Source organism: Punica granatum, chromosome 1, assembly GCF_007655135.1.
Source record: "Punica granatum isolate Tunisia-2019 chromosome 1, ASM765513v2, whole genome shotgun sequence".
Taxonomy (NCBI): Eukaryota; Viridiplantae; Streptophyta; class Magnoliopsida; order Myrtales; family Lythraceae; genus Punica; species Punica granatum.
The window spans coordinates 50,832,886-50,858,939 of record NC_045127.1 but is presented as its reverse complement, the minus strand read 5'-3'; the positions used below and the strand labels follow the sequence as shown (position 1 = coordinate 50,858,939).

Here is a 26,054-nt window from a genome sequence, read left to right as displayed (position 1 = left end):
CGAGCTCATTTGTTCTGATAGACTTACCCGGTAAAACAAGAAAGAGAGATATTGAGCCATACAAGGATGTCATCGACCATGCCTTGGGCTCAATAGAGATATAGAGGACAAAGGGATTATATTACACGGTAACGTAAGTAACAAGGTTCGTCGAGAAATTGACTTTCCGATTACTTGAGTAACAGCGATGCATTGCTAGATGCCGCTCACTGTTTGTGATATTGAAATAGAGATTTCGATATTACTATCAACGTAATTGGGAACCTACAGGGTCATACACTACGACTAAATCGACGGGATATTTTGAAACAATAAAATCGTCTAATAGAGATTAGATGATTTATGGTGCCGATTAATCGGATATTTAATGAGATTAAATTTGTCGATTAATTAGACTCGATTTATTAGATTAAATGGACCAAATTGACACACGATGCAATGTGTATGTATGTAATATATATATATATATAGATATATATAGATCGGCAGGGATATATATGTGTGTGCTGTACATATATGCTCTTATATACAAAGTTTGTCCCACATCGGTGAAACTTTGAAGTTTCGGCTCCGCTATTCCTTATAAAAAGATGGGGGCAATAAGTGTATTAATATATATATATACGTGCAGGCATATTCATATACATATATGATATGTGTATACATATGAGCATATAATTGTAGGAAAAGTCAAAGTTGAATTGTTCAACTTTAATTAATCCTACTAGATTAATAAATTTCGAGTGTCGCATCGGTGTTTCTTTCGAGTATTGGTCACTAGCACCGCCGATCTCGAAAACTCGTCGACAAAGTCGGTGTGGATACCAGTAGAGGCGTCACGCGTGGGACGCTCGGTCGACAACTTTAAATATTCCAGGTACGCTTTTATTTACTCTTATTCTTCTAGTAGGTCTTGGAATTAGTTTCACAGGTAGGAAATTTTGAATTTCTATTCCTTTTTCGCTTCCGTTGACCCCGTGGAACTAGCAATATTCACCTCGTTGTCCCTTCAAATTTCCATCCATGGCTCCTTAGCTTGCCCGATATGGTCATGCCAAGCCGCCAATGAAACCCGTTATCTCTGTTCCGAATAGTGTAGTACCTTTTTTTTTTCCTTAAGTAATGGCATAACAAAAATCGAAATCATACCGCGATTTAAAACAGCACACTGTACCCACATTACATTCGCAGTGGTTTTGAAAATTGAAAATCATATAAACACGCCAAAAATTCATAATTTTTCGTGTTGCATTGCACCCAAAATTATTAATAAATTAAGTAAAAATATAAATAAACATAATAATTAAAGAAACAAACTAAAAAAGACCTAATAAATAAAAATTATCCGTATGTAAATTACCATTATGTCTCTATAGTTTTATTAGTTTCTATTCAATAGATTAAGAAATCAAGTTGGATTGGAATTGGGCTTGGAAACCGGGTTGGAAAATTAGCCTAACCTATAAATAACTATATTTATTTAGAATTGTAATAATTGTGTTGTTGAATTATGGAAAAAAATAAAAAAAAAGTAATGAATAATTGAGAGAGAGTAATGCTTGTGTTGTTGAATTGTGAAAAAAATAATGAATAATTGAGAAAATTTAGTATTAAAAATTAAATAGAATGGTAGTTAAAATAAAAAAATTGAAAAAAGGTAATAATTGTGTTGTTGAATTGAAAATATGTAAAGTTAAAGTAAAGTAGAATTAAAAAAATTTTCATTTGCCAAACAAAAACTAATTGCGGTGCATTTTTATTCCATAGTCTTTCAGCAAAATCATATCCACGTCGTACCACAATAATTTTTGAAAAACCATAATCATTTGGGGCAGTATGCTGTGCAAAAAACAGTGTAATTATCCGCGGATACGGTTTTTTTTACCGACACCATTGTCATCCCTATTCATAGTTTATACCCCATTTTTGTTGCCACAAAATGTTCGGGTTAGATTTGAAATCGGGTCAAAAGTACATGAACTTTTTCGTTATCGGTTCTTGGAGTTGCGGCAAATTTAGAAATATGAAAAATGTTGGTTCTAAACTTCTAATAGTGATAACAAAAAATCTGCATAGTCATCGAGCAAAAATGGAAAATAAAAAATCTGCGCAGTCTGGAAGCGGAAACGAACAGAGGGATTTGCTCGTGACGGGGACGCTGATCTCTGTGCCGCGCAGTTCCTCAGAAACACAATGCAAAACAATTTGAGCGGCTACCGTTAATGGGATTTTCCGCCATTGATGAGATCTCCTTCGGCAAAGAAGGTACGAGAATTTCTCTCTCCGTGCTTCCAAGTCTCGGTCCCTTCTTTGCCCGAACACATGCCCATTGCTGGCTTGCCCGCCACTGGTAATGGCTGCGAATGTCGCACAACATTTCATTTCGGAGTAATTCGATGACCCAAGTGCGGATTACTCTTCTTGCAATTCGTGAACTTGCAAGCTTCTATTGTTGCATGCATCAGCTCATGCTTCCAGAAGCAATGCTTCTGGTTTGTGCGTATCCCAAGTGTTGTTAATTTGAAAAGCTTGCTGCTTGGGACTCGGGAGTGTTCGTGGGTCACATGTCTGCGCCATTGCTGAGTCCTTAAATTTGAAGCTCGCTATCTTCATCTACGGTGCTGTGTGCCTTGTTGGTTTCACATGGGTAGATGCTGCTGTTACGACACTTAGCTGTATCTGTAGACTGATTGCTCAGCCATAATTATACGTGCCTTTGCGTTTCTGGTTTCAACTTGCCCATGAGTCGAACTTTTGTCAATGTTTTGGTTTGTGAGTTTTGTTCTTTGATTCATTTGTGAAGAAGTGAGCTCTTTGTCTTGTGTACTCTGGTTTCCGTTTTGCTAATCTAATGCTAGTTCCTTCTGTGAGGAAGATGGGGATGTCGGCGAAGCGGTTGAGAGAAGTTCTTCTCTTTGTTTGTTCGGTGGAGTTTTGGAGGATGGCAGTTCTTTGGTCCATTGCTCTTATTACCTCATACTTCCAGTTACTTCTACAAAGCCTCCACATTCAAAAGTCTTACTCTTACCCTCGTCGCTCCCCGGAAACATCTGCCTTTAGACCTGTCTGTATCATCACTGGTGTAAGCACCCTTTCATTTTACACATATACTCATTTCTTTTCTTTTCTGTTCTTTCGTACTTTTTATTTATGATCCGTGTAAGTATATAATTTTATGGGTTGATTGATTGCTTCAGGCTACATCAGGTTTAGGTGCAGCTGCAGCCCGAGCTCTCTCAAAAGAAAGTTTCACCATCGTACTTGGTACTCCATTACTTTCATTATTGTCCTGTCCTTTCTTCTTGCTCTTCCTATTGTTTGCACAAATGTTGCAGTTATGTCGATAATTAATCTGTTTGGATTGTGCCACTTCCTGTTTCACTATGCTGGACTAATAAACCTTGAAAACTGGTGTAAAATTTCAATTTTGCATGCTTGGCATTTGTTATGGAAATCTGAAGGGAAAGAGAAGACGACAAGTTTCCTGTTTCCTCTTTGTTAGAATTGAACTGTTAGTCGTCTTGCTAGTTTAAACTCACAAGTTTCCAGTTTCCTCTCTGTTGTTATTGAACTGTTGGTTGTCTTGGGAGTTAAACTCCTACTTGTGAATAGAGTTCGTTACTGCCTCATGATGTCGTTATTTGGGAAGTGTCTCTTGGACTGTATTATTCCAGGTTTCCTATTTACTTAATGCAGATAAATTTCTAGAGGTCGTGATTTTTTATGAATATAGAGGTCGTGATGTTACTTCCTTTGAAGGTTTAGTTTAGATAAGCTTGATATTAACAAAAAGTAATTAAGTCGTTGATTTTGGGATCAGCCTTGAATTATGAGACAACGAAAGATAGAGTTATAACGACTTTAGTCCCAATGATTTGCTGTTTATGTTCCGGATTATTCACTAATCTATTTATTGACAAGATCAAATTCTCCAAATAATTGTTTTTATGATAAAGAAGATACTGACATCATAAAGCCTTCTATAATCTCTCTTGGGAATGATATCAAAAATTTTCAGGAGCATGAACTGTTAGGACGGTGCTGGCTGTAAGTTTGTTGAAAGAACTTGATGAAGTTGAGTTTGTGATAGTCTTTAGAGATTGATATCAGAGACATGCAACAACAATGTTATTCAATATGAAATTGCTCAACATGAAAGAGATGTTTCCATTTAGTTCTGGGAAAACCAGAACTGAACCCTGCTGAGAGAAACTTCATCCCATGTTCTTTTTGAAAAAGGTGGTTTTGAAAGTATGAATGGGAATATCTGAAAATCCTTTTGTTTCTGCAGTTGGACGAACCCCTGATGCGTTATCGAAGGTATCAGTTATCTAATAAAATCTTGTAATAATCTGATCTAATCTTCTTTTTGTTGAGCTCAAAATGACACTCTATGCTTTGGTGCCCCCAGACTGCTGCAGAGATTCGAAAGTTCAATAAGGAGGCCCATCTCAAAGCTTTTGAAGTTGACATATCTGACTTCCGCTCGATCTTTCATTTCAAAGAATCTCTTCAGCAGTGGTTACAGGACTCCAATATGCATCCTTCTGTCCAACTCTTAATAAACAATGCTGGGATACTTGCAACGTCTCCGAGAAAGACAGCTGAAGGATATGATGAGTAATGATGTCTTCTGTTTCTTCCTTTCTTTGTTTCTTCTTTTATGCTAAGCATGGTGAATAATGATTTTGAAAAGTCAAATGGTGTTCTTTTTTCATCTAACAACAGTTCTTAAATCTGTCTTTCAGAATGATGGCGACAAATTACATCGGGGCTTTCTGCTTGACCCAGCTTTTATTGCCTCTTCTCATCAACAGCCCTGTGCCTTCAAGGATTGTGAATGTTACATCGTTTACGCATCGAACTGGTAAAAATTTTCTTTTCCCATGATCATTTCTCTTGTTTTCCTCTCCATATCTCGATATTGATAGGAGGTGATCTTAACAACCATGGGATCTATGGACACAATGGTCCCTCTACCGGCTCAATTTGCAATCACATGGGGGTTGATTTCTGAGAACTCATTAATAAGGTCTACATTTTGGATTTCCTTGTAAGCATTATCCATTAGTCACATGGAGTAATATATGCTCTATCAGAGAAAATGAACAAATAATATGGGATATCTACATCAGAGTGTGGCTTCAAACTTGCAATTATTGACCTCTTTCTTTTCAGTGGGCTCTATGCAGGTTGACAGGCAAGCTGTGGAAGGCAAGTGCTTCTTGAGATCGAAGCAATATCTATTTGCTCAAGCTTATGAGTATTCCAAATGTATGCAAAAGAATTTTCTTTTCTTTTCCTTTTTTGTTTTCATACAAAGTACCCAAGATTCAATCCTATTTTCTTTTATCATGAAATAAAATTCTCTTGTGTGCAGTCTGCCTCCTGCTATTTTCCTATGCACTTCACCGGAAAATTGGCTTGATGGAGAAAGCAAGTCATGTTTCTGTCATGTATGGTTTCCTCACCTCATTGTTAAAACAAAACAAGATTGAGTGCATGCTCTAGCATTAATCAATAGTTAACTTCAGTATTAGCAGCCATCTTTAACTTGAAAAACTTAGACATTAGATCGAACATGCTGAACGAAACCATGCATAATTCACAGCTATCTTTATTTTGCATCGTCATGAGTCCATGTTCTTCCATTCTGGAAGTCAGTACCTCATCGATTTTAGTATGCTTCGTTAATTAGACAATTTCGAAAATGTTTCATCTGCTGATCTCATTAACAGACCTGCAGATCCTGGGGTAGTTAAAACTAACCTCATGAGAGAAGTTCCCCCGTTCCTTTCCAGTTTAGCCTTTGCAGTCCTAAAACTTATGGGTCTTCTGCAGTCACCTGATGATGGGGTTAGGTCGATCATCGATGCTGCGCTCGCCCCTCCAGTGAGTCCTTTTTCCTTATCACGATTTCCATTCAGTCTAATCATTTTCTCATTTGGCGTGTGAGTATTTCATCCAGTCCGAGTGTTCCTAAATATAAGCATATTTTGCTGCCTGAGCTCATGGACACTTGCACTGTGCTTTATCTTCAGGAAGCGTTGGGAGTGTACTTTTTTAGCGGGAATGGCCGGACAATTAACTCTTCTCCTTTCTCGTATAATGCAAAACTGGCAAGCGAACTGTGGTCTGCCTCCTGTGATCTGTTCACCGAACTAGAGCTTGCTTACAAAGAGTCTTAACTCTTTTTACATTTTTACTGAATCATGAGATCTTCCCCTCGCCGAGGAAGCGAAAAGGTGTAACAAATATCGTGTCCGCTTGATTTAGTCTGTACCGAGTAGAGTTCTTTGCCCTCTGCTTTCATAGCTGTATGTAATAATACATGGAACATTTTAGAGCAGAAAAGCCCTTCATTTGCTTGTAGAAGCTTAGATTCGAAATCTTCGTCTCATGCTTATGTTCACTTGGTCCTCTACCGAGACATTAGGTAAAATAGAAACTATGCATATAGTCGAGGCAAATTGTAATTTTCGGTTTCTCTTTTAGTAAGTTGTGATGTTAGACTAATACCCGGACTGGCTTAACTCGAGAACTTGGAGACTTCTCTGTAGGAAAGCGAAGATGTTTTTCTCTAACGGTGACATCCTCTACCACAAATAGAAGGATGCACCCCGAAGATGAGGTGCTTTGACGGGGACACCAAAAGGTTAAAGCAAGGCTGCATTTTGCAAACAGTTGAAGCAAATTGGTCATTATCTTACCGAGTGTCTCCGAAACGATTATATGTAAGTCAGGATATGTACACGGTTAACGGGTATATTTATCTTCCGATAATGCCCGGATTTCCGGTTGAACGAATAGTACATCCTAACATTGTTCTACACCTTAAGAAAGTGCCTAGTGCCGATAAAACAAACCGCCATTATTGCCGCCAAGGAACATGGAATCACAGATTCTGGCTAAGCCAAGACGGGCCAGATCGTTTCTCCCACGGCCAGCCTCAGCCGTGACTGGCCTCCCTTAGGCCTTATCCCCGCCGTAGGCCTGAGTCGAGAGCTTTAAGCCTATATATGGGCACCGGGGAAGGGCCCAGGCCCAATATCAATCACGTGAGAAGCACGTGTACATGGAGGGGTTTTAGCGTGAGAAACCTCTCTCTCTCTCTCTCTCGCCCCTTCTTCAGCGTCCGATCTCTCAAAGTACAAATCCTTCTCTTGCAGCGATCCGACCCGAGGCAGCAAAGCTGCGAGCTTTCGGACCTTGTGACGGGGGCGGAGATGTGGTTCAGCCGCGGCGGGGCAGCCTCCAAAGCCACGGCTGCCGTGAGCAGCGGCATATTTGTCCGGTACTTCTCGCGGGAGCGGGCGGTGAATGTGAGGAAGATAAACCCCAAGGTGCCGCCTCAGGAGGCCTATTCGATAGCTCGGGGTCTCTACGACGTCATCAAGGCTCACGGCCCTCTCACCGTCGGCAACACATGGACTCACGCTCAGGTACTCCTCCTCCTTTTGAGCTTATCTAGCTTATTGTCCCTCCATTAGCCATAGTTGTGACGCAAATGCTGCTTGCTCACGAGCTTAACCTGCTCGGAGGTTTCTCCAATTATGTATTTGACCGCTGCTTGAAGGAGGCAGTGAGAGGCAAAACCAGGCATAGTAGATTGTAGCTTCCGTGTACTTGATGAGTTCAACGTATTGAAATCTTTGAGAAATGTGATTGTTTTGATAGCACATTTGTAGCTGAAATACATTAAAATCAATGGCTGCTTCGACTGAATTGGCTTATGAGGTTTGACATAACATGAATTATGGAGTTATGGGAACAGGGAGTGGAATGGAGTCGGAGTCGAATCTAACTAATTGCGGCAATTTGGGAGTGAGTCGGCAAAGTTCGGTAGCAAGCTTATAGAAGTCTAGAAAGAAAATGGGAAGAAAAAAATGTCAACAAAAAGATGGAGCAGGAGCGAGGTCTTGCACCTCCAAGTCACTCATCAGCTGTGCTGATAGTGCGATATTAATTTGAATTTCGGTAGGAGGATCGGTAGAACAGAACTGATTCTTTGCATGACGGATCTTTTTGCAGTGAAACAGAAATTTGGCTTCCTTGTAATCTTGAGCTGGAAATGAATTGCTATGACATGCATTGCAACTGCATCATTACAATTAGTGTCCCATTGTGCTGTCATGTTTATGAGGGAGAATTATATTACAATATTGTAACACAAAAAAGAAAAAAACTGGTATTTTTAGTTTATTTCTCTTCAGTTGAGGGAGACATTGTGGTTGAATGTTTAGTGTATGGGAGCATCATATTTATCCTGTTACTGTGAATTGGTATTTCTGTTTAGCTCAAGTTTTATATCTTCGTTCATCGAGTACATATTGACTTTGCTGTTTGTATCCTTCGTAAGGTAAACTCTTATGGCTCTTTAAATCCTAAGTAGATATCTTCACGCCCTTTAAATCATCCAGAGCCTTTAGGTGTGCTGTCCTGTTTCTCGAGGATGTTCTTGCGGTGGTGCATTTATAGAAGCTACTTAATAGATAAGCTCCTTTTTTGGCCCAATAATGCCCTGTAGGATTCGGAAAAAGAGAATTATGATTTACTGACAACAGTATATCTCTAAGAGATGCTTTAGATTAGACGTCTACATCTGATCATAATAATTTTGCATTGACAGGAAGCCGGTCTAACTGGATTGCAAAGCAAAACCCACATGAAAATAATGCTGAAATGGATGAGGGGAAGGAAGATGCTCAAGTTACTGTGCAACAATGTCGGTTCCAACAAGAAATTTCTGCACACTACCCTCCCAGAAGAACGTCAAAAGGATCAACCAGTGAGTACAATGGGATTGAACCTCCAAACTGAGAGGCCTCCCTTGAAGAAAAAGGGAAAAAAGAAATCCAAATAGGAAAGTTTTGTGGCCTTTCCTGAGATAGGTACAGTCGAGCTGTATTCGTGTTTCTTATTTGTGATTGAGTGCCTACTTTAGGCGTGATATCTCCTGATCCTTGTTTGATGCTGCAAGAGAAATCGAGAGCAACTGTTTTAAGATGTCAGAAATCAGGTGCTTCTTGCTTCCTCGACATTAGAATTTAGAGCGGCGTTTTGGCATTCTTGACATAAATGCTCACGCATGATCTGAACCCTGTTGAATAAACTGTAGCTGTTACATATTCACAGACAATGCAATTAGATTACTGCATGGATGCTTTAGATTATTGATCAAAGTCTGTACAGTGTCATTGATAAAGCTTTTCCATGCTATGACCATTTAACAAGAGCGCTGATGCTTGTATTAATGACGATTGAGGTGCTCTCCCCTATAATTCCACGGGACATAGAGTGCCTCAATTCTACTGCGTTTGAGCACGGGCTGCTCGAAGGTCAGGACTGATCTGCCGCTATGGATCATGTTTCTTTCTTCCCTGAGAAAGTCGAGGGATTCTGTCAAGTATCAACCCGTGGCTGCATTCCATGGGAAGCAGGAACCTCTCACTTCATCCCCGTTTTCATGGAAGAACTCCCTTTTGGATCTTCAAGCTGTCTTCCAAATGAACGGGGATGTGATATCGAGTCTCCTCAATGGTTGATTTCGGACTGCGTGGTCCTTTCACGTTTTCAGGTGGCATCGGGTTGTAGGGAAGAAACAGCATCCCTCCCAGCCATGGAAAAGTAAACAGAGGGATGAGATCAGCAGACTCAAACAACGTCAGGAGCTACGTAAAAATTAAAACAATCCATTTGGTCTTATATTGATACTAGGGGTGATCGGTTTAAGGTATATTGTATTTTTCTTAATACTCGGATCCTATCATGTAAGGGACAGGTTTCAAGATTTTGGAATCGGACCTTATTCTGTTGAATCATGGAATTGAAACATACCCGAAACTTGTATTATACCATAAGTTTCAGATACCCTGTTGGAATCTGTAAATATTTTTCTCTCGCTAAATAAAATTAAAAATATCACATACATAATCAATAATAACGTCAAATAGAATATCAACAAAATTTAAATTAATCAATAACAATGAAATAAAAATATATATCATCAATCCATCGACAAAATTAAATATTCATAATACGATCCCACATAACAAAGTGCTTTTGTTCTGATTCATTAGAGGAAACAATAACTTTACTCTTTCATATTTTTTTAATAAATAATCGGTTCCGGGTACCTTGTAGGGCAGGAACTTGAACCAGAATCAGAATCGAAATCGATTTTCACAGGTTTTTAATTTTAATATTGGAACTTACCTTATTTTCAACATGAGCTACCCGACGGGTAGGTTCTGATCGATTCCGGATATACCCGCTACCCGTGCACACCCCTAATTGACACCGTCTTCGAAATTTCCATCAATATTAATCTATAGATGAGAGTAGCGCGCGACGAATGAGGACGGCATATATTATGTTTTCTGAATCGAAAAACCTGCGATCTGGGAAGCCTGTTCGTATTCTATGCTCCAACCAAAGACTCTGGGATACGCCACTGAGGTCAGCCGCGTGTTTTCTTAGAGCTGTGATTGCCCTTTCTTTGCTTGTGTTTTCACCAGTTGATTGATGAGATCGACTTGTTTGATGATGAGTTATATGCATCAGTGAAGTTGCAATATGAATGTATTTCAAATTCGGGTTTTGCATTTTTTTTTTCCTGCGATTAAATTGACCGTTCTTTTTTCGGTCCTTTTCATTTGTGTTGTAGCTGATCGACTATGAGTTCGGAGAGCGGAAATGAAAACTGCCTTGGATGGGCTGCAAGGGATCCATCGGGAATTCTTTCGCCATACAAATTCAACCGCAGGTTTGATTTTCAAACCCCAAGATTCTCAGTTTTAGCAAGCTAGCTTCAAAGAAGTATATGTCCATATCTCGGCTTAACTTCAGGTTCTTCCAGTGAATGAATTGCCTTTGTAATTATGATAATATTACCATATCAAATTGCAATTTTTTCGAATTAAGTTACTCATAGGAGTTCTGAGTTTCACTTCCTCGCCATGACAATATTTGGAAAAAATTCGTCCAGGTCGCTGCGAAGTGATGATGTCTCACTAGAAATTACTCACTGCGGTATCTGCTACGCGGATTATATATGGACTCGGAACAAACATGGAGACTCGAAGTATCCTCTGGTTCCTGGGTACATTCCGAACTCAAATGAGCACCGTTCTATTCTTTGTTCCTTCATCTATCTATATCTCATATTTAATCCATCTCCAGACATGAGATTGTTGGATTTGTGAAAGAGGTTGGGTCTGATGTTAAGAGCTTCAAGGTCGGAGACCGTGTTGGAGTTGGAACGTATGTGAACTCATGCAGGAAGTGTTCCTCCTGTGAGGATTGGGAAGAAGTGAATTGCGAGAAGCAAACCTTCACATATAATGCTGTCGATGAGGATGGCACAATCACTAAAGGAGGCTATTCCAGTCATATTGTTGTTCGGGAGAGGTAGATTGTTGTTCATCATGGAATAACTTTGTGATTGACTTCTTTAAATCGAGAGAAGAACTAGAAAATGAAAAGCATCCTAGAATTTCCTTTGGAAAATTGATATTGGTAGCTGAAAGAATTCTCTTTTCAGGCAAAAAGAATGCTACATGGTTTTAGCTGCGCAAAGAATTTCCTTTTGTATTGATCAAACCGTTTATTCTATCGAGAATAAAATTGAAGGTATAGATGTAGATTTGCTGATCTTTCTATCACTCAGAGGACATGTATATTCATTTTCTTTACCTAACTTAATATACTAATTTGATCAGTCATTGTATATTGACTCACCTCCTAGAGATCAAATTGCCAATATTTCAACAGGTACTGCTATAAGATTCCCGATGACTATCCATTGGAATTTGCAGCTCCTTTGTTGTGTGCTGGAATCACTGTGTATTCTCCGATGATGCGCCACAAGATGAATCAACCAGGTAAATCTCTTGGGGTAATTGGATTAGGTGGTCTTGGGCACATGGCAGTGAAGTTTGGAAAAGCTTTCGGATTGAAGGTGACTGTATTTAGCACGAGCATATCCAAGAAGGAGGAAGCATTGACAGATCTTGGGGCAGACAATTTCTTCATCTCATCTGACCACGACCAGATGAAGGTAAAGCACCAAGGCAGAAAAAACTAGAGGCATGTTGAAAATTCATCTAGCAGTTGTTATTATCGCAATATGCTCTTGCCGGCCCATCTTTTTTCTTTTTGTAATTTTTCCAGATACTTGATGCATGAAATTTATTTATTTTTATAACATTTGGCTAAACCTGTCATGCTCATAAGTCGTTCTAGAGAGATTTCTGGGTTATGAGTGAATTGATGTAATTTTGTTTGATTTTTTTTTTTTTAAATTTTTCCCAGGCCATGGTGAAAATGCTAGACTTCATAATAGACACAGCATCAGGTGATCACCCGTTCGATCCTTACATGTCCCTGCTGAAGCCTAATGGTGTATTCGTCCTTGTTGGGTTCCCGAGCGAAGTTAAATTTAGCCCTGCAAGCCTCAATATTGGTAGATCCCTTGACAAACTCTTGTACTTAAAAACAAATTAACCACATCCTGTGCCCAATATTCTCCCTTCTTCATGCAGGTAAGAAAACTATTTCAGGTAGCTTAACAGGAGGGACAAGAGAGACCCAGGAAATGTTGCACTTCTGTGCTGCTAATAAAGTCTACCCGAAGATAGAACTGGTACCAATTCAATATGCAAACGAGGCTCTTGAGAGGCTGGCAAAGAGAGATGTGAAGTATCGGTTCGTAATTGATGTTAAAAACTCTTTAAAGTGATTCCGTGAAGGAATCCTTAACTTTTCGTATTTCCTTCACACAACACCTGCTGTGCTATGTCTCTATAAAATTTGGGTACTCATAGATAGTTAAAGACTGAAGTTTGGTTTGCTGTTTCCTTTTGGATATAGAGATCAGTTTCCTGTTATCTAGATAGCGTTTGATATTAAAAAAATGAAGAATATAAGAGGAAGAATGTGTTGATATGGAAAATGAGCTTTTACTTTGTTTCCATCATTTTCTGTTAGACAAAGAGAATGGAAAACTGTAAAGCTCGTTCTCGAGATTATGCGGTGATGAGCGGTATTGCTTGTGTTCTGCAGCAACAGACATCGATACAGTCTACTTGAGAAATGAAAATCGAAAGGTTGACAGGCAGCTAATATACAAATGGCTGTTTCCATGACTCGAAAACTGCTCTTTAGCTTCTCACCGTAAATTGAGTTCCAAGAGCGCCATTTTGATCCTGGCTACCTGCAGAACATTTCTCGCTATCTTCTTGGTAGTTATTAACGATCGAAACCTCAATCTTCTTTGTGTTAGGAGAGCCCTTCTCGTTTCCTAGCTCGTTTGCAATTTCATTCTCCTTGGATTTTCCCCACAGAACGCAGTATAGTCCGAAAATAATGAGGAACGTTCCTATCAAGCTGCTTGTTGAAGAAAAAGAGATCGTTAACAGTGATATTTTTTCAAATACAAGCTCAAGAAAGGAACCCCCTGAACTTGGAAGGAGAATCTTAGCACCTGCCCAGGTGAAATCTCTCAGCGAAAGCAACGGCTGAGAACATTCCCACGATAACGACCTGTAACGGATTGAACATTGCTGCAAATACCGGTCCCTTGCGGCTGATGCCCCACATTAGTAGATTGTTCACCAGTGCCGCTATTACCACTCCCTGCAGGACAAAATGAAAAACCAGAGTCAATCCGATCCAACAGGAAAAAAAACAGAGTTGTGATTAGTTTTGTTTCTGGTAAGTTCTGTTAATCATCAGTTGGAGAGACTAGAGAGGAGAACAAACACAGTAGATGATAGTCCAGAGCTGGACATTCCACTCGAGCTTCCACAGGCTCGGGTCCCGCGCGAAGAAGAGGGCAAGGATCGAAGATTGAAATGTGGCGAAGAGGCAAATCAAGGCGTTGAGAGATAATTGAGCTGGATAGTCCTTGTACACTACTCCCTGGAAACACGAAAAGAAATTACAATACTCAGTCATCGTGCGAGTTATCTCGATTGATTACCCTGCTAGATGTTCCATTTAAAACTGCCATTGATGCCCTGAGTTCTAGTGGTGAAAGATCCTATGGTAACCGATAAGCACGATCCTCTGAGCAAGTTAAAGTGTGCACATCATCACCTGGAAAATAAGCCATAGGCTCCATGTGAAGCTACTCAAAAGGATGAGGGCAGAACCTTTGAGCCAACTCTCCTTCACGTGCCTCAACTCACTTTCATTACCATTGGAGCCATAAATGTCTATCAGTGGTCTGTGCACATCGCCATTTACTAAGCATTTCCCCTTCCATAAGGTGAAGACGAAGGACCCGCCAATGCTTATAAGCGTCCCCATGACCTTCACTCGGCCTCTTAGGGTCTTCAGCGTCACTGTCTCCATCCTGGATTTCGTAACAGGGAGGGGAAATAAAATCAGAATTCTGAAGGAAAACGAAAAGGGTTGGAGTTCCCGTATGAAGTAGAGAGAACTGCTGACATTAACCACCTAAGGAGGACGGCGATGAGAAATGTCAAGCACGGGATCAAATTACTCAATGCGGTAGCGACTGTCGGTGAGATGTACTCCAAGCCGGTGTAGTAGACATTGAGATGGATAGTTGTCCCAAGCGATGAGACAGCGAAGATTTTGGCGGCAACCTTTAGAGAAAGCTCCGGCCACATCTTTCTGATTCATTCACACATTACTATGTTACCTGGCCGAAAGTAATGCATGGAAAGCCGGTGTCCGTTTCCGGAAAAAAGAAAAGTGGAAAAAAGCTTTCTCCGGATATCGCGTTTAGCTTCTTGGAAAATAATTAAGAAGAGTAGAGAAGAAGTCAGTTGTATTGAACTTGTAACAGATCTCCTGCAATACGTTCATTTTCTTAACAAAGGATGACAGGAAAACGGAAAAACGTAACCAGCTTTCCCAAACTAAGACAGGGTAGTAAGGTCAGGAGGAGCTTCTTGATATACCTTTCGAGCACGTAAGCAAAAGGGCACAAGAGGAGTGAGGCGATCATGTGGCGGTATGCGACAAAGATGAACTGATTGAGTCCTCTCTCGCAGGCGACCTTCATGAGGATGTTCGATCCGCTGTAGCTTAACTGGACCAGTAGCATGGCCACGTGAGGATAAGCCGCTTCCATGGTCGCCTATGCTCCGGTTGTCCCTCTTCGTCGCAGTTGAACTACTTCACCACAAGTTTCAAAATAATTTTTTTTACGTTCTCTCGTGTTTCGATTGACCGAAGTTGCTTATATATGCTCAATAATGGCAACCTCAAATCATACATAATAAAGTTCAAGAAGTGGGTTTATCTAAAGGATTTGCACTCTCTCTATATAAACTGAATATTTTAACTTGAAAATGTTTTGTAGCCACAAATGGACCCTGACCGACCCCTTGATTTAGTGGTATTGAGTGGAAAACACAATCACTCGATAGATGATCTAAAGCTGGGGAAGGATTAAGAAAGGGAATGCAGTGCAGTGGTATACGTTCGAGTATCTATCATTGATTAAATGGTTAGACAACATGCATAAGCCGTAAGCGTTCGAAAAGTAGGCAGTGATCTTCCAAACATTTCCCTGTCAGTTGTAGTGCCTGCAGTATTTTTATCATTTCACCATGGAGAAAAATAGAATATACATGTATATTAAGTCTACACATGATGGCTGCTTTCCACATCATTTATATGAACACTTTTATATGAACACTTCGAACTCATTCTAGTGGTGATTCATATACAGAAATCATAAGCTTTCTAAACAGAATAACAGACTATAATTCGACTATTAATTACTTCAGCTATCTTTAGGTTATACAAGAGGTCCATGAGCCTATCGGATAAATGGGAAGGGAAACAAACGGACAAGATAATAAGTTCCACCGGTCAGAATTAAACCTAAGATCTCTTGATTCTAGGTCGATGCGGTGAGAGGAAGAAAAGCAGGCGTATGATATCCCTCTCGTGGTATTGACATTAGTGGAGTCGTTTCATGGGCCTGGATAGTGTTCTACGCTGTGTGAATGAGTTCGGCCCATTTTCCAAGACCAAAAAAATCATGGGCTGTGCCTATAAGAAGCACTCTGGCCCATTAAATTTATTATTGGTAATAACTAACATGATTTGATTCAAGCGACTCGATACTTATTCCGCTTAAGTAAGATCTTGGATTCAAGTTTTTGTAAATGAAAAAAATTCATGTTGTGAGAGCTTTATTCGTTAGTGGGCTAACTCGGCTCGACTAGGTTTTTAGGGGTTCAATTAGACTTCTGGATATTAAGGTTCACACCGAAAAAAACTTATTATTGGTAATAATTGCATCGTTGTCCAAGCAATATTATTTTCCAGCATGCAACACCTGGTATTCAGTGTCTAATGATCCCGAATAGTCTAGTTCTTAATTAGGCCGACACACTAAGAAGTAAAATTCTATTAATCGTAGTTTTTTCATTCATAAGACTCAAATTCGAAATATTGCTTAACCAATCCAAATTGATGTCCATTGGAAAATTTGAAATCCTGATAAACTATTCTTTTGAAAATATTTGAACGCATAATAAATAAATAAATAAATAAAACAAATACAACAAATATAAAAGTAATTAAAATTTTGCTCAACAGCTCATCTCCAATAGTAGCTTATATTTTTGGCAAAAGAAAAGTAGCTTATATTATATACACAAAGACGAGATATGCTTGGGGATCTAAAGCAAGCAATTTAAACATGACAATGAAGACCAATCGGAGAGATAGACATTATTGAATATACATAGATACACACACATATATCTATATAGATATTCGTGGGCATTTTAGTATTCGGAAGTCTAACAGATTTCTCAACTAATCAAGTTTGAGCCAAATTGGTCAACTAAGGGGTAAAACTCCCCAAATCATAAATTTTCTTCATTAGCAAATACTCGAATTGGAGACCTTATTCAAGAAGAATAAATATAAAACCGTTTGAAACAACTCATCTTGGTTATCTATATGTTGATTTTGCCAACGGGTAGAATTTTACATTTCTGTTTTTTCGTCAAATTACAAATATCTTTAGTAGTTTGATCCACTATCCTGAATATGATCCGAATATTACTATGAAATATCATCATGTCGCTTTTAATTTTTTTTAATAATTTCAAAGGGACATGTGAAACATATTTCATGATCCTACGACTAAAAATCTTGATCTGCATATGAGATTTGAAGTCCTTTTCCGTGAATTTCCTTTACATTAAGTAAGGACCAATGATTAAAAATTATGATAACATAAAAACCTCGTTGCAGTTTTCTTTTTAGCAATGTTCTCTATACTATATATATATATATATATATATACACACATACTAGGAGTGTAACATAACCCGTAAATGCATGGGTAGTGTTACCTTTTTATATATATTAATGTGCATGTATATTTTGATAGATTTAGATTGTACTGTTTATTTAACTTTGTTTGAAAAGACATTTATTTTACATTAGACAAATTAGTAACATAGGTAGTTAGTTCTGTAAATTGCTTTTCTTCCACAATATGAATATTAAACTCATATTTCTTTTTTTCAACTCTTACCCCAAAAAAAAGCACTTTTGAAGTGAAGGAATAAGCATATATATAGAGATCATCAATACGCAATTCTAAGAATGTATAAGAGAGAATTTACGTGTTTGGCTACCAAACGGAGCATGATTATATGAATCAATATGATCAGTTTATAGTATGGGATTCGAGGAATTTAAATTCAATAAATTATTTAAAATTTTTAAAACTAAGGAATATAAAAATTTAAATAAAATCATAACAAAATCCATTGCGTATTCATTTATATAAGCATTTTTTTTATAGAAGTGAAAAATTGAATGTAGAAATAATTTTTTTATGAATAAATAAAGTGAAAAATAGTTTAATTAATTTTTAACAATCGTAACGATAAAATATTATGAAATGTTAATTCCAAACGTCAAAGTCTTGCGGTGATTCAGTTATTCTAAATCATTATAAATTATTCTTCATTTTAAAAAATAAATATATAAAAACAATGTAAAATTCCAATCACTACATTACATATGCATCTATATGAGCTTTTTAGTCTATCATATTAATGAAAATTTTTTGTATAATGACTCTTCATCAAAAATAAAATTGATTCATCCAATTAATGTTAAAGTCTCGTTACAAATTTCATTTAATTTTAAATTTATGTTAACAAATATAGCGTAGAAGCTAAATATTATATTAACTAATATTTGCATAAATTTACAATATATAGATATATAGTTTGCATGTTTATAAAAACTACTTTACTGAGATTGAAATTGCATTGTATTCGATCAAATCATATTTTCCCAAAAAAAAGTTCAATAAATTAATTATTAAACTAAAACAAAATAAAAAAGGTTGCAATTATATAATGCATTATTTATTTATTTATTTATTGTGTAATAAAATAAAATAAGTGAGTACAAAGCAAGATAAGGAAGTACAAAGTTTTATGAATACATAAATAATATTTTTATGAATAAATAATGTGAAAATTAGTTTAATTAATTTAACCGTTAAAAGGATGAAATGTTATGAAATGTTAACTTAAAACATCAACGTCTATTGGGGGTTCAATGATTCTAAATGACTATAAATTATTCTTAATTTTAAAAAATAAATAAAAAACAATATTCCAATCACTACCTTACATGTGCATCTATATAAGTATTTTAGCTTATCACTAGAGTATTATTTCGTGCGATGCCGCGGACGTGAAAATCTTTTTATTATTTTTTTACTTTTATGTGATGGTTTGGTTAATAACCAATATATATATATATATATATATATATATATGGGTTAGTAACAAAAAAAAACACACACACAAAATTTTCACATTTTAACAATTTTAGCATGAATTTTTTTCTTAACTTAAAAATACACAAACTTTCGATTTGATAACAATTTTAGCATGGTGCCAAATTTTCCGTTAATTTAGATAAAAATTGCTAACATGTAGGTTGGGGGTTGTCGACGACCACAGATCGAGGGGGCGGTGGTCAGGGATGAGGCCTTCACGTCTCCTCCCCGATTTTGCTTTTTCTTTTCTTTTTTTTTTAAATTTTTTTTTGAAATAATTTTATTATTAAAATATATATGATGGGTCCCACTCGACCTACACGCTGGCAATTTCCTTCCAAATTAACTAAAAATTTGATGCCGTGCTAGAATTGTTATTAAATTGAAAGTTTGTGCATTTTTAGGTTAAAGAAAAAAAAGTTTGTGTTAGAATTGTTAAAATGTGAAAAGTTTGTATTTTTTTGTTATTAACCCTATATGTGTATATATATATATAGAGAGAGAGAGAGAGAGAGAGTATAATTGAAACTAATGATAAAACTATTTATATGTAACACCTATGAACTCTCAATTGATACTAAATAATTCAAAATTTTCAAAAGAATGTAATAATTAATATTTCATATGGTATGAAAACTAATATTTTTTCTGCGTTAATCTTAATTGGATTCTCAATGTTTCTAAGTAGACCATGATCACAATATAATATGCCTTGAGTGATACTAATTTTAAATATACACACTTTACTTATTGTAAGGGATCGATATTCATTAAAAGAATTATGTAATTAGTGTAACTTTGCATTTCTAAAGAAAGAATAAGGATATTTCTCAGCTATGGTCTCATTATGAAAAAAAAGAAGAAGCTATGGACATTTCCAAAATTCAACGTTAATTAAAAAGAGACTATTCAAATTAGTGATAAATTGAAATATAATTTTTACTAATACGTTGATTTTAGGTGAGTCAATGCTTGTTCCTTTAAAGCGAGGTTTCTTGTGGGAGTCTTATGATTGGAGAAAATCTATTATGACAGAGCTTTATCTCTTGAATGAACCGACCTTACTTGAACCTAGAATTAAACCTATTGAACTTTCGAGTCGGCACCTTGTGCCACTATACTAAGACATATTCCTCTCCATCACATTAATTTGGCTTAAAAAGAAAAAAAGAGAAACCTTTTCCCCGCACTTCCCTTTTATTTTTTATAAAAAAATAACAAAAAAATTTAAAAAAAGAAAGAAAAATTATGGAAGTGCCACATGGCATAATGTGTAAGAGATTTAGTTTATTAAGGATATAGTTGGAATTTTGAAATAAGAAACAATTTTTCTATAATGACTCTTATTCATCAAAAATAAAATTGATTCATCCAATTAATGTTAAAGTCTCGTTATAAATTTCTTTCAATTTTAAATTTATGTTAACAATATAGCACAGCGGCTAAATAATTGTATTATGTTTAACTAATATTTTCATAAAGATCTAATGTGTATAAAACATACTTTATTAAGATTGAAATTACATTGTAATTATAAAATATGAGGATCAAATCTTATTTTACAAAGGAAAATTTTCAATAAATTAATTATTAAACCAAATAAAAAAAAGTTGTAATTATATAGAGTATTTTTTACTAATAAATTCTGTAATAGGATAAAATAAGCAATTAAAAGTTATTTTTATTTTTTATAAAAATTAAACTATTTTTATAATCTAATAAATTAAATAATTATCAAGTTACAAATTAAAAAAATTATTTCTTTTTATTTTAATTACCTAAAAAAGTAAGATAAGTCATTACAAATTTTGCTTCTCTTTTATTTGTTAAAGATTAAATAGAATAGTTATAATATATTAAGTTAAATAATTATTATTTAAAATAAAGTACAATTTATATTATTTTTATGTTTTCAATTAGCTAATAAAGTAAAGTTTCTTTCTTTTTCTTGTTCGATTCATTAAAAATTGAATAAAGCTATTTGATATTATAAATTCAATTATTAAAATAAAATGGAATACGTAATTGCAAAGTTTCTTCCTTGTCTTTATTTAATGAGAATCACATTTAGAAAGATAAAATTAATTAAATTGCTAAATAAAGTAAAACAAAAAAAATTTAAATTGCCGAATAAAACAAACTTTTTTTATTAATTGAAATTGAGTAAAATATATAATTTAATAAAATTAATTGTTAAAACAGAGTAAAGTCAATAAAAATTAAATAGAATAGTTAAAATATTATAAACTAAATAATTATTACTATAATAATGTACAATCGAAAAGAGTTGTAATAATATGTTTTTATTGTTTTTATATTTTCAATTAGCTAATATAGTAAAGTTTCTTTCCTTTTGTTTCTTTTTTATTCATTACAAATTAAATAAATTATACGGTGGTATAATAAATTCGATAATTGAAATAATATAAAATACATAATTACAAAATTTCTTTCTTGTTTTTATTTAATTAGAATTGAACTTAGAAAGAGTAAGATCAATCGGATTATTAAAGTTAAGTAACACAAAAGAAACTTTTTTTTCCCATTACAAGAGAGACCTATAGGTATAGTATAATGAAATAAAAATTCTAATAACTAATAAAGTGGCACGGATAGTCCCATCATAAGCATCGAACATGGAACCTATTGCTTACCAAGTAAGATTATGAGTCACAACGCTACACTCTCTTTTAAAGAAACACTTTTTTTTTGTCTAATAAAACAAACTTACTTTCTTTTTATTTTTTAGTTATCAAAATTGAACAAAATATATAATGTAGTAAAAATTAAAATAAAGCAAAATCAATAAAAGTTGCAAGAGTATGTATATAACAAAATCAAACTCTCTTTGTAAAGGTTCAAAATATGCAACTTTTATATGTGTCACTATGGATATGTATGTACCGAGTGTTGTTCTCCAATTTCTTTGGCATCAGATGATTGGAACGTCGTGCAGTAACATTCTTTTCTTTTCACCTCCAACTATTAAGAACTGAACATATTCAACTGCACTACCTTTACTAATCCGACAATGATAAATTATTTAGGCTGTTCGGAGATTTTTGTTCTCATGGATTCTTTATATTATGGACGGATACAAGACTTTTTCCAAAACCAAACGAAAAGAGATTTTTTCATTTGATATTCCAATTGATGGAAAAATTATACATTTTTCAGTGATTATGTCTTTGGAATAAGAATGGCATTCCATGCATATTGGGGACAAAAAGGTGAGGTTTTCTTCCTTTTCCACCTATGCCCTAAGGGCATAGATCAATAACAACTAATCGTTAATACGTGTGATCACGCATAGACAAATTGCCTACTTCATGGAGAGATTTCTGGGTTATAAGTGAATCGGAATAATCTTGTTTGATTTTATTTTTGTTTCCAGGCCATCGTGAAAACGCCAGACTTCATAATAGACGCAGCATCGGGTTATCACTCGTTCGATCCTTACATGTCTCCGCTGAAGTTAGACTTAGCCCTGCAAGCCTCAATCTCGGTATATCCCTTGACAAACTCTTTTACTTATAACAAATCAACCACATTTACTCAATATTTTTCATGTTCATGAAATGTTGCACTTCAGCTCTGCTAATAAAGTTTAACCCTTAATGGGCCGACTCGGCTCGATTGGATTAGTCGGTGTCCAATTGGGCTTCTAGATAACAAGGTTGATACCGAAAAAAGTCTACCCGAAGATAGAAGTGGTACCAATTCAGCATGCAAATGAGCTTGTCGACACTCGAGAGGTTGGCAAAGAGAGATTTGAAGTATTGGTGCGATCGACGTTAAAAACTCCCTAAAGTGATGCCAAGGGGGAATCCGGAATTCTTCGTATGATGCTCAGCACTTACGGCCTTTCTAAAATTTCGGCAGACAAAATGAGATCAGATTCAAGACCGAAGTTTCATTTGTTGTATCCTCATGGATATACAGAACAGTTTGCTGTTATATAGCTAATGTTTTATACTCGGAAAATGAAGATAATAAGAGGGAAAAAAATGTATTGCTAGCTATAGAAAATCAGCTTTTTGCCTTGTTTTCATCATTTTTCTCTCTGACAAAGAGATCGGAAAACTGGAAAGCTTGTTTTCCAGAATCAAAGATAGCTCATTGGAATCACCCGTTTGATGAACAATATTATTTGTGTTCAGTAGCAAAAGACGATATTGGCTCTAGTTGATTAAGAGTTTATTTAACTTGCACTCTTAAATTAATATTGTACATACGATACTTTGCCCTTGCATAATGAAAATTGGGACGTTGACAGACGGAGCATCTACGTCGAAGATGATGACCCCGTTTAAAACTTCCCCTGCTGCAGCTATAATATTCAGAAAGTTGCTTCCATGACCCAACAACTCCTCTTTAGCTTCTCACTGCAAGTTCAGTTCCAAGAACGCCATTTTGATCCCGGCTTCCTGCAGAAGTACATTTCTCGCTATCTACTTGGTAGTTACCAACGATTGAAACTTCAATATTCTTTGTATCAGAAGAGCCCTTTTTGTTTCCTGGTTCGTCAGCTGTTTCATTCTCCTTCGTTTTGCCCCAAAGAACACAGTAAAGTCCGAGAATAATGAGGAACGTTCCTATCAAGCTAATGGTCGATGGTTGAAGAAAAATAAGATTGTTAGCGGTAATACTTTCGAATAGAGCAGAGAAAGAAGCTTGAAAAAAGAAACCCCGCTGAGCTTGGGAGGAGAATCTTAGCACCTGCCCAAGTGAAATCTCTCAGCAAAAGCAATGCACCAGAATATTCCCACGATCACGACTTGTAACGGATGGAACATTGCTGCAAAAACTGGTCCCTTGCGGCCGATGCCCCATATTAGTAGATTGTTCACCAGCGCTGAGACTACCACTCCCTGCAGGAGAAAAGAAAAACCAAAATGTCCATCCGATCCGGGACAAAAAAACGGTGTTATGACATTTCTGGTAGGCTCCGTTAATTATCAGTTGGGTGAGAGAAGAGAACAAACGCTGTAGATGATGGTCCAGAGCTGGACATTCCATTCCAGCCTCCACAGGTTCAGGTCCCACGTGGCGAACAGGGCGAGGATCGAGGAGTGAAATGCAGCGAAGAGGCAAATCAAGGCATTGAGAGATAATTGAGCAGGATAGTCCTTGTACACCACTCCCTGGAACCACGAAAACCACAAAATCAACTGCATTACTCATTCATCATCATGCCAGTTATGGTAACCGATAAAATAACCATCCCGGTTCCAGTAGGGAAAGACCTTATAGTAAACCGATAAGTACGATCTCTGAAGCACCTTAACGTGTGTATACCATTACCTGGAAAATAAGCCATAGGCTCCATGTGAAGTTACTCAGGAGAATAAGAGCAGAACCTTTGAGCCAACTCTCCTTCACATGACTCAACTTCCTTTCATTACCATTGGAGCCATAAATGTCTATCAGCGGCCTCTGCACATGGCCGTTTATTAAGCATTTCCCCTTCCATAAGGTGAAGATGAAAGACCCGCCAATGCTTATGAGTGTCCCGATGACCTTGGCTCGGCCTTTTGGGGTCTTCAGCGTTACCGTCTCCCTCCTGGATTTGGTAGAAGAACGGGAAACGAAATAAGAATTCTGAAGTAACACAAACATTGTTAAAATTCTTTTACGCAATAAGAGAGATCTGCTAACAATATTTATTACCTGAGAAGAACGGTGATGAGAAATGTCACGCCAGGGATCAAATTACTTAAGGTGGTTGCCACCGTCGGTGAGATGTACTCCAAGCCGGCGTAGAAGACATTAAGATGGATAGTTGTCCCAACCAATGAGAGAGCGAAGATTTTGGCCACGAGCTTAAGAGAAAGTGCCCTTTCTGATTCATTCAAACATGACTCAGTTACTGCCGAAGGTAGTGCTATGAAAAGCCGGTGTCTCCGTTTCCGGGAAAAAGAAAACTTGAGAAAGCTCTCTTTCCGGACATCACGTTTCGCTTCTTGGGAAACGATTAATGAGAGTAGAGAAGAAGACAGTTGTATTGAACATTTAACAGATCTCCTACAATACATTCATTTTCTTTATATTCCATCGTCTCCTATACTAAAACGTGGTAATAAGGTCAGGACTTTCCCGATATACCTTTCGAGCACGTAAGCGAAAGGGCACAAAAGGAGGGAGGCGGATATGTGGCGGTATGCGACAAAGACGAACTGATTCAGTCCTCTCTCGAGGGCGACCTTCAGGAGCATGTTTGAGCTACTGTAGCATAACTGGACTAGTACCATGGCCACGTAAGGATAAGCGGCTCCCATCGTCGCCTATGCTCCGGTTGTTCCTCTCCGTATCAGTCTAACTTCAGCCACGACCTCGAAATTTTTTTTTTCCGTTCTCTCTTCAGACTCTTGTATTTCGCTCGACCGAACTCCCTCATACATACTGAATGACAGCCTCGCATCATATAAAAGGTTCAAGAAAGTGGGTTTTATATGAAGGATTTGCACTCTCTATATACAAAGAATATTATAACTCGAAAACTTATCAAAATGAATATTATAACTTGAAAATGTATTGCTGCCACCAATGGACCCTGGGACCCCTTGATTTATCAGTGGGAAGCACAATCGCTCGATTTATGATCTAAAGCTGGGGAAGAAGCGAGAAGAAATTGTAGTGCAGTGGAGCTCGGTCTTGTATAGAAATTAAAATGTTTCGGATTGGATTTTTATTGGTAGAATTGCGCAGCTTTGTTTGTTTTTGGATCATAATCCAAGTCCACTCAATTTAACTCTATTATTCATCAAATTCAACAATATAATAATTACTATTTTGTCTTTTTATTCTATTTAATAATATTGTCTGACTCATACTTTTTCCTAACTATTTTTAAACTTTCATTTTATAATACTTTCTCACTTACACTTTTTTCTAACCATTTTTAAAATGAATTTTTTAATAATAAATTTTCGATATACTTTCACATCTATATATACATACATATATATTCTCATACATCAATATATTTGTCAACACTTACAATCATTATATAAAATCAAGTTGAGTTGAATCACTTATCCAATTCAAAAACCAAACGCCAGCTTAGGTCTCTTTATTAATTTTTCATTTTCTCGTACTAAATACATAGCCTTCCTTATAGCCGAAAAGAACCAGGAAAGGATTGGATTATGCTATCAATACACCGATCCGAGTTTCTATTTATTGCAAACTGGCCTCATATTCGATTATTAGCATCACTAATCGCCCTTATTCTCCACTGAAAAAAAAT

At 36.5% G+C, this 26,054-nt stretch overlaps 5 protein-coding genes across 8 annotated transcripts; 3 read left to right on the top strand and 2 right to left on the bottom strand.

Moving 5' to 3' along the window:
* Positions 1 to 2,072: 2,072 nt before the first annotated feature.
* LOC116188682 (dehydrogenase/reductase SDR family member on chromosome X-like) lies at positions 2,073 to 6,516 on the top strand. Of its 3 annotated transcripts, none has more exons than XM_031518182.1 (10): positions 2,073 to 2,265; positions 2,859 to 3,082; positions 3,198 to 3,264; positions 4,292 to 4,320; positions 4,412 to 4,620; positions 4,749 to 4,867; positions 5,179 to 5,274; positions 5,381 to 5,456; positions 5,842 to 5,892; positions 6,042 to 6,516. In XM_031518182.1, the coding sequence occupies exons 1-10, from the start codon at positions 2,223 to 2,225 to the stop codon at positions 6,163 to 6,165; spliced, it is 1,038 nt and encodes a 345-aa protein (XP_031374042.1). In that variant the 5' UTR covers positions 2,073 to 2,222; the 3' UTR covers positions 6,166 to 6,516. The 3 variants fall into 3 exon arrangements, with proteins under 3 accessions (XP_031374042.1, XP_031374028.1, XP_031374036.1); XM_031518168.1 differs by having other exon boundaries at positions 2,074 to 2,265; positions 5,739 to 5,892; XM_031518176.1 differs by having other exon boundaries at positions 2,078 to 2,265; positions 2,876 to 3,082; positions 5,739 to 5,892.
* Positions 6,517 to 7,107: 591 nt separating this feature from the next.
* LOC116188705 lies at positions 7,108 to 9,182 on the top strand. Its single transcript, XM_031518193.1, has 2 exons — positions 7,108 to 7,442; positions 8,630 to 9,182. The coding sequence occupies exons 1-2, from the start codon at positions 7,227 to 7,229 to the stop codon at positions 8,861 to 8,863; spliced, it is 450 nt and encodes a 149-aa protein (XP_031374053.1). The 5' UTR covers positions 7,108 to 7,226; the 3' UTR covers positions 8,864 to 9,182.
* Positions 9,183 to 10,298: 1,116 nt separating this feature from the next.
* On the top strand, positions 10,299 to 12,971 carry LOC116192840 (probable cinnamyl alcohol dehydrogenase 1). The gene is made up of 7 exons (XM_031521510.1): positions 10,299 to 10,458; positions 10,667 to 10,765; positions 10,988 to 11,101; positions 11,182 to 11,409; positions 11,773 to 12,058; positions 12,313 to 12,463; positions 12,543 to 12,971. The coding sequence occupies exons 2-7, from the start codon at positions 10,677 to 10,679 to the stop codon at positions 12,737 to 12,739; spliced, it is 1,065 nt and encodes a 354-aa protein (XP_031377370.1). The 5' UTR covers positions 10,299 to 10,458; positions 10,667 to 10,676; the 3' UTR covers positions 12,740 to 12,971.
* LOC116192839 (WAT1-related protein At1g43650-like) lies at positions 12,944 to 15,189 on the bottom strand. 2 transcript variants are annotated; one of them, XM_031521508.1, is made up of 6 exons: positions 14,931 to 15,189; positions 14,452 to 14,640; positions 14,098 to 14,356; positions 13,762 to 13,920; positions 13,484 to 13,635; positions 12,944 to 13,386 (listed from the first exon to the last, which is right to left on the bottom strand). In XM_031521508.1, exons 1-6 carry the CDS (start codon positions 15,101 to 15,103, stop codon positions 13,161 to 13,163), a joined length of 1,158 nt encoding a protein of 385 aa, XP_031377368.1. In that variant the 5' UTR covers positions 15,104 to 15,189; the 3' UTR covers positions 12,944 to 13,160. The 2 variants fall into 2 exon arrangements, with proteins under 2 accessions (XP_031377368.1, XP_031377369.1); XM_031521509.1 differs by having other exon boundaries at positions 14,461 to 14,640.
* Positions 15,190 to 22,980: 7,791 nt separating this feature from the next.
* On the bottom strand, positions 22,981 to 25,083 carry LOC116207413 (WAT1-related protein At2g39510-like). Its single transcript, XM_031540338.1, has 6 exons — positions 24,911 to 25,083; positions 24,476 to 24,829; positions 24,110 to 24,368; positions 23,791 to 23,949; positions 23,525 to 23,676; positions 22,981 to 23,408 (listed from the first exon to the last, which is right to left on the bottom strand). The coding sequence occupies exons 1-6, from the start codon at positions 25,081 to 25,083 to the stop codon at positions 23,180 to 23,182; spliced, it is 1,326 nt and encodes a 441-aa protein (XP_031396198.1). The 3' UTR covers positions 22,981 to 23,179.
* Between the last annotated feature and the right edge of the window lie 971 nt (positions 25,084 to 26,054).

What these genes read in the sequence shown, in the direction of transcription:
- LOC116188682 (XM_031518168.1), top strand. Translation starts at nt 2,223, where the DNA reads ATGGGATTTTCCGCCATTGATGAGATCTCCTTCGGCAAAGAAG. An exon ending in CTGTCTGTATCATCACTGGT is followed by an intron (nt 3,083 to 3,197) that starts GTAAGCACCCTT and finishes TGATTGCTTCAG; the next exon opens with GCTACATCAGGTTTAGGTGC. An exon ending in AGCTTATGAGTATTCCAAAT is followed by an intron (nt 5,275 to 5,380) that starts GTATGCAAAAGA and finishes TCTTGTGTGCAG; the next exon opens with TCTGCCTCCTGCTATTTTCC.
- LOC116192840 (XM_031521510.1), top strand. Translation starts at nt 10,677, where the DNA reads ATGAGTTCGGAGAGCGGAAATGAAAACTGCCTTGGATGGGCTGCAAGG. An exon ending in CCATACAAATTCAACCGCAG is followed by an intron (nt 10,766 to 10,987) that starts GTTTGATTTTCA and finishes AAATTCGTCCAG; the next exon opens with GTCGCTGCGAAGTGATGATG. An exon ending in CCCTGCAAGCCTCAATATTG is followed by an intron (nt 12,464 to 12,542) that starts GTAGATCCCTTG and finishes TTCTTCATGCAG; the next exon opens with GTAAGAAAACTATTTCAGGT.
- LOC116188705 (XM_031518193.1), top strand. Translation starts at nt 7,227, where the DNA reads ATGTGGTTCAGCCGCGGCGGGGCAGCCTCCAAAGCCACGGCTGCCGTG. An exon ending in ACACATGGACTCACGCTCAG is followed by an intron (nt 7,443 to 8,629) that starts GTACTCCTCCTC and finishes TTGCATTGACAG; the next exon opens with GAAGCCGGTCTAACTGGATT.
- LOC116192839 (XM_031521508.1), bottom strand. Translation starts at nt 15,103, where the DNA reads ATGGAAGCGGCTTATCCTCACGTGGCCATGCTACTGGTCCAGTTAAGC. An exon ending in TTTGCTTACGTGCTCGAAAG is followed by an intron (nt 14,641 to 14,930) that starts GTATATCAAGAA and finishes TGAATGAATCAG; the next exon opens with AAAGATGTGGCCGGAGCTTT. An exon ending in TCTGGACTATCATCTACTGT is followed by an intron (nt 13,636 to 13,761) that starts GTTTGTTCTCCT and finishes TTTGTCCTGCAG; the next exon opens with GGAGTGGTAATAGCGGCACT.
- LOC116207413 (XM_031540338.1), bottom strand. Translation starts at nt 25,083, where the DNA reads ATGGGAGCCGCTTATCCTTACGTGGCCATGGTACTAGTCCAGTTATGC. An exon ending in TTCGCTTACGTGCTCGAAAG is followed by an intron (nt 24,830 to 24,910) that starts GTATATCGGGAA and finishes AATGTATTGTAG; the next exon opens with GAGATCTGTTAAATGTTCAA. An exon ending in GCCTATGGCTTATTTTCCAG is followed by an intron (nt 23,950 to 24,109) that starts GTAATGGTATAC and finishes TCGTGGTTCCAG; the next exon opens with GGAGTGGTGTACAAGGACTA.